The sequence below is a fragment of the Rhinolophus ferrumequinum genome, chromosome 16, assembly GCF_004115265.2.
Source record: "Rhinolophus ferrumequinum isolate MPI-CBG mRhiFer1 chromosome 16, mRhiFer1_v1.p, whole genome shotgun sequence".
NCBI classification, from domain to species: domain Eukaryota; kingdom Metazoa; phylum Chordata; class Mammalia; order Chiroptera; family Rhinolophidae; genus Rhinolophus; species Rhinolophus ferrumequinum.
This window is the reverse complement of record NC_046299.1, coordinates 4,253,216-4,266,339: the sequence shown is the minus strand read 5'-3', so window position 1 is coordinate 4,266,339 and position 13,124 is coordinate 4,253,216. Positions and strand designations below refer to the sequence as shown.

Genomic DNA, 13,124 nt, shown 5'->3' with positions numbered 1-13,124 from the left:
AAATGGGGCCAGAAGACAATCTGTGGCACAATTGAATTGGGGCCATGGTTCTACTGGCCTTGGCACAGCTCTTGACACATTGTGACTGACCAATCTGTAATGTTATGCAGACCATTACCCAAAAGATTTCATCTCGTCGTGTAAAGAAGACGCAGAGGTGGCTTCTCTTGAACCCAGCTGGATGCCAAATAGTTATGAATTTCAAAGGTTCATATTCATAAATAGACATTTGCTATTTCACACATCATCCCTCCAATGGAAAACAAGCATTATTTAGCTTTTTCCCTGAACACCAACTTGGAATCTAAATCTCAGCAATTATCATTATTCACAAATAATTTACATTTCTAGGCAAATGGAAGATACCATATTATCATTATTGTATTTGTTCAATTTACATAATGCATCCTTTGAGGACTCATTTGGAAGCATATATGTATACTATAGATATAAAATGAATTGGAACAATATTGGACTTTAACATTTCACTGCAGTGCATGCATGTCAAATTAATACAAAAGACATTCAGGCATTCAAATATATTGCTTGTAAAGGTAGAGTTAGTAAAAGAATGCAATTTGGGAACTCATTTAATAGGGCAAAATTAGGAACATGTCGAAAGTATGTCTCATTCTACAATTTTATCAGACTTGTACTGATTTAATGGGAGAGGATATATGTCCTGTGTTTTAAGATGTCATTAATTTAGGGGAAAATGTTTACGAGCAAGGGAAACTTTTAAGATATCATTAGCCATGGACGCCAGAGGTTATACACTGTGCTCAGGGACAACGGGACCACTTAGCCACCTGCCCACCCACCACACACACACACACACACACGCACGCACGCACGGCCCTGCACACACACATTCGTGCACTCCCAGCCACCCACCTGCTGGCTGCCTCCGTCTGCTATCTGCTTGGGCCCTTTACTTTCTCCATGTCTTGATTGTGACTATCGGTTTATTTTTTTCTCCCTCTTTTCCTTTCCTCCCAGCTCCGTGTGCTCCGAGAAATTCCCGTCTCTCACACCTTACATTCTGATGAGCCTGCATTTCTCCTCACATCCTTCTTGGGAAGGAGAACTGGACCACAACTCATTGTGGAGTCGGTGCCAATTGTCTCCAAATTGGCCAAGGGGAACATGGGCAGAGTTTTGAGAAATAAAAGGCCTCTGCTTGCCACGGCCCCCGGGAAAGGACTGCACCCACCTATTGCCTGGTAACAGGGCAGCGAGTTTCCAGTGAGCGCAAGACATATGTGGTGTGATTTCACTCGTCTTTAATTTTTGCTTATTTCATGCAAAAAGATTGAAAGCTTGTTTTTCCAGCCTGGACAACCATGTGTCAGGAAGCATTCAGTTTAGTGCAATTAGAGAGAAGGAAATATAGGAAAGGGAAAGGAAAAAAAAAAATTTCGTGAGGTCGGAAGTGACTGGTGACCTTACGCTGGCCGGCCAGGGGTGACAGAATTTGGGGCTCCCTCCACCCCACTGCTTCTCCCTGACATGTTTCCACCCCAGACTCTTTGTTGGTATCAACTTTTCCCACGAGTGTTGTTCTTTCCCATCTTAATTGTATCTTTTGATTCATTTACAGGGGAACTTCGTGGCTTGTATGACCGCTATTTTACGGCAAATGGAAGATTATCATTATGCCCATTTGATCAAGACTTTTGGGAAGATGAGGACGGATGTTGTGGTAAGTTTCCCTTTGACGCTTTTCACCTGCGTTTCAGGGCCAGCATTTTCAGCAAAACACTGGAGGGAATATTTTCATGTTAAGCGTGGTTTTGCATGGAGACTTGCCTCCAATTGATTTGAAAAGCCTCCTGGGAAGGTCTAACTGAAGCCGTGTGATAAGGCAAGGAGACCGGGAGGGTGACTATTGGTGTAAACCCAGAGAAATCTCTTTTCCGCTGTGGCCACAGTTTCCTCTCCTGTACTCTGGGATCATTGAAAATTTGGAGCTGTTACCCGTGGAGGGTCTCTCATTGACTCCTGTTCATTTACTGATTGACTTCCCACAGCAGAATCCAGAGAGCCTTCCAGCCTTAAACTATACTCTGTCATTAGTTAGCTCTAATCGTGGAAGTTTATCAGCATTTCTCCAGAGAAGTCTCTAGTCGGCCTCTGTAAAACTAGGACCCAGCTTAAGTAAGAGACTCACAATGGGGGGAATTATCGCCTCCGAGCTTCCTCTCTAAGGACCCGGCGTCACAGGGACGTGGCCAATGTCCTCCACAAGCTGCAGCCAAACTTGTTGGCAGTTTCTGATTCGATGTTGACCTGAATTCTGTGTCGGTGTCACAGACTCCATTTCTGAGGCCCCTAGATTCCTATAGAGTACAGAAGAGGCCACCAGTGTTTGTAGAACAAAGTTGATTGCATTTTCCATCTATCTTATTATTAAGGGAGGGGGAGAAGAGAATGCATTTTATGATTTTTTCCCAAAGGATTATTTCTAATAAAAATATAGGTCCCACTATATAGGTGTGCATGTATGTATATTTAAATTTCTAAGGGGAACAAAAAGGGGTCTATACCTTAAAATAACAGATTTTCTTAAATGTTAATAAGCCATTTCAAGGAGTGGTGTACTCATGTATGTAATATATATCACATTGGGTCCTGTGATATTTTAGCCATAGCCATTGTGGCATCGTGAAATCACATTTGATATGTGTACCATTTAATGCCACCATTCAATCTTTTTAGATTAATTGTTTCATGTGTACAAAACAACGTAATGATTTGACATTTACACTGCTCACAAAGTGATAATCCCCACAAGTCTACTACCCATCTGACACCATACATAGCTATTCTGATACCATTCACTGTATTCCCTATGCTGTACTTCACATCCTGTCACTATATTTACATCTGCACAAATATCTATGTACCTATACACATTTATACATATACATACACATATGCATATTGTAGTTGACATTGCCACCATTCAATCTTAACTGGATCCCTCAGCCCTGTTTTGGTCGGTGGAAGGAGAGTTGTAGCCGAACCTCTGTGAACAGTTCCTAGGTAACGTTCCAGGCCGAATATTGAAGTTTGCAGAATGAGAAGCGTCGCCCGTCCTGACAACTTAGGACTCCAATGAATAATGCGCCTCTTATCAGAACAGTCATGTGATCGAAACCCACACATGTGCAGTGTGGAACTATTTCATCTGAACCACGAGTGGTGCTGTTGAGGGGGCAGCTTTGGGGTGTTGTGCAGCGTGATTCCACAGGATGGTGTGTTGGGATGCCTGTTGTTTGCTGACCTCCGCTGTGCACCCTCTCCCTTTGCGCAGAGCAGAGGAGCCGGCGCTTCTGTCGTTCGTGGTCCTCATTTCCAGGGAATGTTTTTCCTTAGACAGCAGTTCAGAAAATCAATTATTTGCAGGCGATTTGATTTCTGATATAAAATGGCATTTGGTTTCTGATATAAAATTGGTTTGGATATCACAACTTCATAGTGCAAGGATTGTAAACCTTTTTTTATTATTGATAATCAATCAGAACCTTTGTAAAATGGGTTCCCTCCCATGAACTATGCATAGAGAGGATTTGACTGTTTTTCTCCTGTGATTGCTTGTCGCAAAAATAAAAGGTCATTTTGTGTTAAATAGGTGGAAGTTAGTTAATAATCCAATATGAAAACAGCCTAGACCATGTTTTTCAAGAGTACTTCCTTGTTACAAGTGCAACTTCAAGTTGTGGAATTCAGCCCGTTTTCGGTTGGACGAATCGTTCCCATACAAAGTTGTGGTTATTGTTGACAGAAGTCACATGCCACAGAGCTGTTACTTTTACAGTCTCTCAAATCACCCCTTGGACCTTAAGACACTGAGAGGATGGAGCACAGCACGAGGCAGAAGGACTGACCCAGAAAAGAACAAGAATGGACAGGCTCGACTCCAAACTCTCTCACCATAGAGACGGTCCTTTCTGGATGGTGAGACATGCAGGAGCTTTCAGTTCTTCTTTTGCAGCGGAGATGCAGACCTGTGGGATGGCGTGCCAGCTCACACATGTCCCCATCTCAGAGTCAGGAGCAGAAGCAGAGAATGTGCTCAGAGCCTCCACAGTGAGATCGGAGGGGATGAGGGCTCTGGACCTTCCAGGGGACAGTGTCGTCTTGCCACTTGTCCCAGATTCTCCCTAAGTGGCCCTTACGAAATGTCTGTTGAGTGACTGAGTGAATGAATAGTGATGTACACAGGACAATACAGGTGGAAGTCATTGTTGCTAGTTGAAGGTTGAGTGAATATAGGATAAAGGACAGTGGATGGTTGACGGAACTTGGGTGCCGCCGTCCCTGTCAGCTCCCATGTGGACTCATGCGGGCCACGTGTTCTGTGCAGCCCTACCTCTCCCTGTGCCCCCGCCCCCAGTTATCTCCACTTGTGGGGTGCCTAGGGAAGCCGAGTCAGGCAGGCTTCTGTGCTCTTGGGTCCCTCTATCTGAAATGCCCGCCTGCCTTCGTTCAGCTTCAGTCCACCCCTTCTGAGATCGCTTACCCAACACCTGCCCTGGTCTCACCAGGTGGACGCACACCCTCTGACCCTTCCTTTTGAACTTAGCCATCCCAGTCACTCCTCAGCCTGTATTGAGCTAGTCCAGAGTGACTTTTCATACCTCAAAAATGATGAGTGAGAAAGTGAGAATGCTTGTGGGAATTACGAAGGCAAGACAGCTAGCAGGTGACCGTCCTTGCCTGGAGACAGTCCACTATTGGCCGTTCCTGGTCTTGGACAGCCTTGAGCTCCGTGTGAAACAGCCACCAGAGGGTGGTTTGCAAACCCATGTGGAGCGTCCTGAGTGGGAGGAGGAGCTTTGGGCTGAACATCTGTGTCTTTATTCCTGTGACCATTTCCTTGTAAATGGAGCTTTAATGAGGGCTCTCCATGCCGGACGGTGAGTCTGGGCGATGCCGAATCTGTTACAGGGAGTTCGCTCAGTAGCTGTCTGTCGCGCACTGACGTTGTGTTAGCACAGTGGAGGACATGACAGAGGGCAGGCAGAGAGGACCTGCCCAGGAGGCAGGGCCCCACAGTCTCGTGGAGAACAGCACAGTGATGTAGGAAAGCCTTCCAACTCACCCAGGATGTCCGTGCTGCAAAGCCAAGTTCCTTATCCATAGCCAGACTGGGTGAGTCGGGGGGTCAGGAAGCTTCCTTCCTGGCTAAGGAGAGAACGGGGGAGTATTGAGGACTAGGAGGGAGAACAGTGCGTGTGGGGCAGCAGCGTGTGCTGGGGGGCGGTGGGCACATCGGGAGTGAGGTGAGCCTGGAGAGGGCTGCGGCGTCGCGCCCTGAGGGAAACTGGGCTTTGCTTGCTTGTTCTCAACACTCCCCGTCCTTTATTCCGTCTTTTCCCTTAAATGTTTTAAAATTATTCTTAAAGCATTATTTTTTGAGTAAACTATTTTGAGGTCAATGTAAGGTCATATGCAGCTGCAAAAAGTAACACGGCGAGGCCCCTATACCCTTTGCCCCGCGTGTCCCAGTGGTAACATCTTGAAAACTATATTCTGATGAATGTCAACACTTTTGATGTCCAAACTGCAGCCTCGGCATTGATACAGTCCAGCGGTCTCATCCCAATTCTCTCATTTTTCTTGTACTCTTCCCCCTAACTATTTATCATGCAAAAGTGCCAAACTAGAGACAAGCTGAAAGAATAGTACAGTGAACACTATTATTCCCGTCACCTGAACTCGTCGGCTGCAAGCACTTACTTCACCACGTTTGTCTCTGTATCTCTCTGCATCCAGACCGCCAAATCCTGCGAGTATGTGAGCAACGCGCTTCTTCCCTAAGTGGTTCAACAAACGTCTCTCAGGAATGAAGCCGTTCTCCAGTGGGCTGGCTCATCGCTCTTCCAGACATAACCACCACCCCCTCGTACCAGATAGATTCAGATTTCCTCGGTTCACCCCCACCTTCCTGGTCTTTCTTTAGGGGCTTCCTTAATTCCTAGTCCAGTCCACATTCACCCACTGCCATTTGCTTTGTGTGTGTGTGTGTGTGTGTGTCCCTAATCTCTTTTTTTCTAGAACAAGTTCATCACCTAGTTCATTCTTCCTTTCAAGACATTGCTTTCTGAATTTTTTAAAGACACCACGCCAATCATTTTGCAGACTGTCCCCCATTCTTGAATTGCTGAGTACTGCCTTGTAAGGGCTCCCCATTTGTTTCTCCATCCCTCTGTATGTCCTGCAATCTGGAAGCTTTGTCTAAATTCAAGTTCATCCTTCTACAAGGGTGCTTCAGTGGGTGGGAAGCACTCCCGGGTGTCTCCAGTGGGCAGCTGATAATGCAGGTGATGACGAGGATAAGTTTGATCGCGTGGTTCAGAGGGGTAACTGTCAGAGCTCCCCGTTGTGAAGGTGCATGCTGCTTTGCAATTGTCATGTTATGTTTGAGCAATACTTAGGCAGCCACAGAAAGCTGGCAGTTATTCTACCCCCAGCAACCCTTCATCTGATGAGTTTAGCATCTTTTGAGGGTCCTTGTCTGACACAGCTATTGCTTTGACATAGCAGAGTGGGGATTTCCTACATCTGAGAGTCAAGGCACTTTGTCTTTAATCTAAGAACACTGGGAAACCACTGGGGACGTCGGTTAAGTGGGAGACTGGAGAAGTGTGGTTGCCTTGACCAGATCTGCAATTTGAAATGATCACTCTGGGTGATGCCTAGGGACCGAGAGGGACAAGTGGATGTCGGTGGATGAGCTAGGATTCCTTTCTGGCAGTTCAGGTGAGAGAAGATGACGTTTATTCATGTGGGTGGGGATAGGGACAGACAGAAGTGGATGGGTTGATGACAAGGAGACTTTTCCCACGGAATACATTGGTAGCTCTTGGTAGACCTGCCCACTTAGTATATGGGAAATGCTGTCAATAATCAAACTAAGAAAAATGCAGCAGCCATGGCTTGGCATTAGAAGATGAAATTTTCACAAAACATCCTGTAGTAGCCCTCCATCTCCCCTTGTTGACTTGAAAATAGCTGTGTACTAGTCTGTTAAGCTGCATCAGCTGCTCTGGCAAGTGCAGTGGTGGGGACTACCGCCTCGGCTAGTAAGTTATGCAGACCGACAAGGAAGCCTTGCAAACCTCATTTCCCATAATATGCAGCATTTCGTTTGATCAGCAAAGTACGGAAATTTAACAGCTGAGCCATACTAATGAAGTATGAGGCTGTGTTTCCTGGAAAGAAAAAAAAAGGAGCTGGAGAAATCTGCTTCTCTTCCAGAATAATAAACACCAGACCCTATATCTCAATTATTAGGCTTTGAGGAGTGATCAGCAAGAAAGCCAGCAATTTCATGCAAATAGAGATGTGACTAAATTACAGCGCTCAGCCGCCAACCTGATCATTAAAATGTGAAACTCTTGACAAAGTGGGGAAACTCGAGTAGTGAAATAGGAATTTCAATATGTAAACGAGGGAGAGAAGCCTTTCTGTGTGCCTGGGGGGTGGGGAGGAATCCAGAACTCCCCCGCTCTAAGACCTGCTGGCCAGTGCTTGTGCGAGCAGAGTTTGGGGGTCGTGGGGCTGGCTTGTCGCTCCTGAGTTTGCCGGGGTCCCTAAGGTCTCCTGGACTGGCGGTCTCTGTCATAGAAAGCAGGTCAGGGTTGCTCCCCGAGTTTTCATTCACGGTAGGGGGCCTGGCCTTGCTATGAAGGTCGCAGAGAAAGTAGCTCACCTTTGAAGCTCAGCTTATTGTTGCTGTCAAGTTGAAAGTGTGCCGCTTTGCAAGACGTACTTGTTTCGAACTCTGTGCTGGGAAGTGCTTTCCTGGCTGCTTAAATGCTGTTCAGCACCTCAGTCTTAATAGCCACTGCACACATAGATGAGAAACGTCCACTCTGGCAGCTGCCTCACGTTTCTAAGGGAGTTTTCAGTTGCCTTCTCCCCCGACAGCCCAGATCTTGAGGGAGTGTGCAGACAACCAGGATGTGTGCTTTCCAGGATAACCGCTTGTTTTGTTCAGCCTAGCTCAGTACAACTGCCAAGCTGTCAGATTCAAGAAATTCTCCTACTTCCAACAGGCACAGGGTGGAGCCCCTAGGAAATGGTTTCCCCTTCCTGATGCCAGGCACAGTCTCATCGGTGTGGAAGCCGGGGGTTGGGGGCGTGGGGGGGAGGGGGTGTGGTGGTCAGAGGCCCGGCATCGCTGAGCAGCTTACGGGGATGTAGCTGCCATCCAGAGAGCTGGGCAAGGCAACCACATACTCAAATGGTTCATGGCGAGCTGAGTATGTGCAGATGGCCAAGGGTTCCTCTTTGAGCCTTCTGCTTGTTAAATTAGATAAGAAAAAGGAAAGGATAATAAAATCCCATATTCAGCTGGGTGGGCTCTGTTCATAACGAGAAATGGATTTCGAGTAAATATAAGAAATATTAATAATAACCTGCATGTTATGTTTGTAAAGATAGATTTTTCTATAAGCAGCAAGAGAATGAATGCGTGTTTGTTGTCTTTGGGGACTTAACTCTTCGTGACTATTAGAAAGACGTGCCCAAAGGCTGTTTCCGAATGTGCGCTTGGAAAAGATATCCCGGAGAGGCGGAGTTCGGGCAAACGGGAAGCCAGAGGCAGTGATGCACAGCTCGCGGGAAATACTTCCCCGCGACTTTTCAGAGTGTTTTCTGTCAGCTAACAGAAAGGAGGTCACGCGTTATCCAGTCACCCAGGGAGAGGGGATGGGTTCCGCTTTATTCTGGGCGGGCCGTTTCAATGTTTTGGTTTTTATTTCAGGACTTCCTGATGGAAACATTCATCATGTTTAAGAACCTCATTGGGAAGAACGTCTACCCTTTCGACTGGGTGATAATGAACATGATGCAGAATAAGTGAGTACAGGGAGAGAAGCTCTCGCCTTGTGTGAGGTGCCTAATTCATGTCCGGCGGGAACGGTGGTGTCGCCTGGTTACCATGGGGCTCCTCCCCAAAATTAAACGTGCTCCTCCTTCTGTGCTGCAAACAGTCGCTTGCAGAAAGGGACCTGGAGATTTGGTGATTTCCTTATGCCAACACAGGGCTCTGCCCCCTGGAGAAAAACAAACCTGAACTTGAGCCGCCCTTAGCCTCCGTCAAGGGCAGAGAGGTACTGTTTGCCGTCAGTTTGCCATCTAATTTTAACCACCTGTGTTTATTAGCCCAAGTAATTCTCAGCTCTATGCTGGTTTTTGAAAGGTGTTTGCATTTCACATTTCAGCTTAAAAAAAAAATGAGCGTTTTCTTCTTACTTATTAAATATTAAACTTGCGCCTTGGTCATCTCCCTGTGAGAGCTGTTGGTTAATTTTCCAGCCCCTGGGTTTTTTAATTTCTGTAAGCACCCACGGTGGCCATCAGGTTCTCTGTCACATGCGATTTCTAGAAGAAATTTCTGTTTACCTCTTTTTTCCCCTTCTTTCTTATTAGAATTTTTGTGGAGATAATTGTAGATTCCTCAGCAGGGGTTGTACGAAATAACACAGCAAGAGGTTATGTACATTTTACCCAGGGTCCCTCGACGATCACATTTTGCAGAGGTGTAGCACAAAACCTTACCTCGGGAAGCGGCACTGATGTCATAAATCCTGGGTATTACTCAGACCTTCCCAGTTTGACTCGTACTTGCGTGTGGCGTGTGTTCTTGAATCCAGTGACAGTCAAATCACAACATTGCCATTCCACAGGGGTCTCTCTTGTGATCCATTTGTCACACATCTTCCCCTCCTCTGCACCTCCACCCTCTCTAATCCCTGGCAACCACTAATTTCCAATGCGTTTCGAAAATTTTGTCATTTGGAAAATGTTATCGCATGCACTGTATAACCTTTTGGGATGTCGGCCTTTTTTCACTCTGCTTAGTTCCCTGGAGATTCATTTCGATGGTTGTGTCAGTGGCTTGTCCCCGTTCACTGTCGAATGGTGTTCCAGGCTGTGGGTGAACCACCGAGGTTTTAATCGTTTTCCTCTCAAGAGACATCTGGGTTGTTTCCAGTTTGGGGCTGTTACAAACACAGCTGCCGTGAACATTCATGGACAGCTTCCTGTGTGCATGTGTCTCCGTTTCTCTGGCACAAATGCCCTGGGATGCAAGCTCCGAGGTGTGTGGTAATTGCCCACTAGTTTTATGAGAAACCGCCAAACCACGGCTGTGCCTTTGTACAATGTCACGACCCTGTAAGAGATCCAGTCTCTCCACATGCTCGCCAGCATTTGCTGTTGTCACTGTTTTTGTTTTTGTTTGTTTTTGGCCATTATAATAGATGTATAGTATGTCCCATTGTGGCTTTAATTTGCATTTTCCCCTCATGTGTTTGCCTCTTTTTAACGCTTTTGTCCACCCTGTGGACACATCCATAGCAGCGAGGGCTTCTCCTTTGCCTTCCCTGGGTAATGCTATCCCTGGGATAGCAGGGCTAACGTCGGCCGTGTGTGCCGTAAGCTGCCGCGCTCTGAGCAGGCCTCACGGGTAAGCCTCAGTGAATGTTGCCTGTCGTAAGTCATCTGTCGCTGTGTCTGAAACCTCACCTCCTTCCACACGTCCGACAGCAGTTGAGAAATCAGAGTGGAGAGGTTCGGGAGATGCAGCTCACCGCTATAGATACAGCCATGGCTTGGGGACCAGAGCAGGGTCCTGGCCTCAGCGTCTGTGTGTCACCTGCTGGGTGACTTCCAATTATTCACTGGGCTCTTGCATCACAGTCCTCATGTAGAAAGTGAGAGCCTTCAAATAAAGCGCCTGTGTCCTCTTCCTTCTTCTCTGCTGGGTTAACTTTCGTGAGTTATTCAATTTAAAATGCCTCTGAAGAGCTGCAATGTTCATGTATTTAATGGCCTGTGCTTCACATAGCAAAACAAACAAATACACGACAAACCAAGTACACTGTCCGAGATCTGAACGGAAACTCACGTTCTCCTTGCTCGGCCATGTGCTGTAGCCGAAAATGACAGAGCAGTCGCTGCTCTCTACCAGTGAAGTAACTCGTGGCTTCTGCATTTTAACTAGACTTTGAGGATCAATTTGTATGTCAGTAAAGAAACCATAGGTCTCGTTACATTGCTGACCAGAACTAAAGGGCACTCTGCCATGTGAGGCCAGCAGGACAGGCCCCTGGTGCAGTCGGGCTTTGTGACCCCACACGTGGACTGGACCTGCTCTGCCTGTCCCCTGCAGTGTGGCCAAGTCCTGGCATCTAGGCTGTGCCTTCCACACACCTGGGCGCGGGGGCAGGCATCACTCCTGCAAAGGTTGGATGCAGTCTGCTCCTTGAAGTGTATGACTTGGTACCCCCACTCTTAGGGGACCCAGGTAAACTGTCACCCTGTCAAGGATGGTACAGCCACACTCAATTTATTTTTATGCTGTTTTTATGATGATTGAGGGTCTGTTTCGGTTTCAGCGTTATGGTTGTATCATTCCCTCTTCCTCCTGCTGCATCATCAGCCTCCTACCTACCCTGAAGTATCAGAGCATCGCCCCACAACTGCATGTGGGGGAAAGCCACACGGTTGGTCACTCAAAGCACAGCAAACTGTGGTCAGGGTTTCCTTCCCCAGAGACCCAGGGTTTCCTTCTCGCAGGATGGTCTTGTTTCTGGGTAGGAGGAGGCTGTCCCGTGCTCACTGGAATTTCACGTCCCTGTACACCAGAGCCAGCTTTGCCCCTGCGTCCCTACTCACCAGGGCACCTCTGCAGGGCACAGCCATGTGACAGAGATACGGGTGTGTGGTGGCATCTCGGACCCAAGCCTTTGCATCTCAGCCATAGGGAGGGAAAAAACACTTTACAAGGGAGAAGCCATGGTGTCCTCTTAGCAAAACTCCTGGGGATGAGCTGTGTAGGTGACAGTAGGGTGAGAGTCTGGAGCAGGAAGTCCATCCCGTTCTCTTGTTCAGTGTACACACCGACCACGCCCTACAGGACGTTGTGAGAAGGGTGTCCGTCTGAACGTAAAATCCCCATGGTTTATTTCATGTCCTACGTGGACCGTCGTGCGGAACTGTCCAATCAAGAAGTCTTGCAGACTGAGGCTAGATCTTCCAGCTGGTAGAGTTTCTTCCTTTGGAGCTTCCTAAGGATGAGTGGTGTGTGCATGCATGTGTACATATGTGGGGTGTGTGTGCGCGTGTGTGTACGTGTGTATGTGCCCATGTGCGTCGGGGTGTGTTGGTGCCAAGTAAAGGCACTCTGAGAAGCTCCAACAGCGTTGCTGTCCCAGCAGACGCATTCTTCTGGGACAGGTGCCCAGGCCAGCATGACCAGCACGAGGGAGCGCGTGGACACTGACGGAGTCTGGGCTTCCGCATGACACGCCCCAAAGGCTCCCCTTCTGGTGAACAAGCAGTATTGGTGTTTGGAATCTGGATGTTGGGTGCTTGAAGGTTATTGCCTCAGTGTACCCAACCAGTTCAAACTTAAAAGTAGCTCAGGACATCTAGTGTCTGACCCTTCTGTTTTCTTGAACACCCTTGTGTAAATGCCAGATTCAGAACGAGGGCTTTCTCTTTCCACGCCATGCCCTCACTGTCTGAGATGTTACACGTGTACAGCCTAGAGCTAAGCCTGCACTCAATCTGGCCTGCTTTCCCTGTGCCCGGCCCTGCCCTGGGGATGTGACGTGTAATCGTGGCCAGGACACCCTCAGCAGCACCTGGAGGTGGCTGGTGTTTGCTTATTGTTTTTGTTTTGAATTTTTAAAACTTTGTTTTTCAATTACTTTTGCCATACAGTATTATGTTCGTTTCAGATATACAAAGCAACATCATGATTAGACATTTCTATACCTCACGAAGTGATTACCCCGATAAGCCTCGTACCCACCTGACACTGTACACAGTTATTGCAATACTGTTGACTCTATTCGCTAGGGTGTACTTGATAACCCCATGACTATTTTTTTCTAATTATAGTTGACCTTCTGTTTATCCTTGTGTCCTTAAAGCACTTTCCCACAATATTTACTATTTCCCTGAGTGAATTTTCAGTGTAGAAGTCAAAACGTTTCTACTTAGCTTTCTTCGCCAGTTGAAGTGTAAGTTATCAGAGAGGACGCCACTCGTGACTGAGCTGTATGGAGACCTGCGGTGAACTTCTGGAGGACAAAATCTTA

At 47.2% G+C, this 13,124-nt stretch overlaps 1 protein-coding gene across 2 annotated transcripts in view; it reads left to right on the top strand.

The window, feature by feature from the left end:
* The window catches only part of DOCK1 (dedicator of cytokinesis 1), a 455,780-nt gene that overhangs the window by 277,140 nt on the left and 165,516 nt on the right, over positions 1–13,124 (top strand). For both annotated transcript variants that reach the window (XM_033130588.1, XM_033130587.1), the window contains exons 28-29: positions 1,601–1,702; positions 8,777–8,871. In XM_033130588.1, coding sequence (XP_032986479.1) covers positions 1,601–1,702; positions 8,777–8,871 — 197 coding nt within the window. The remainder of the gene's footprint in view (positions 1–1,600; positions 1,703–8,776; positions 8,872–13,124) is intronic.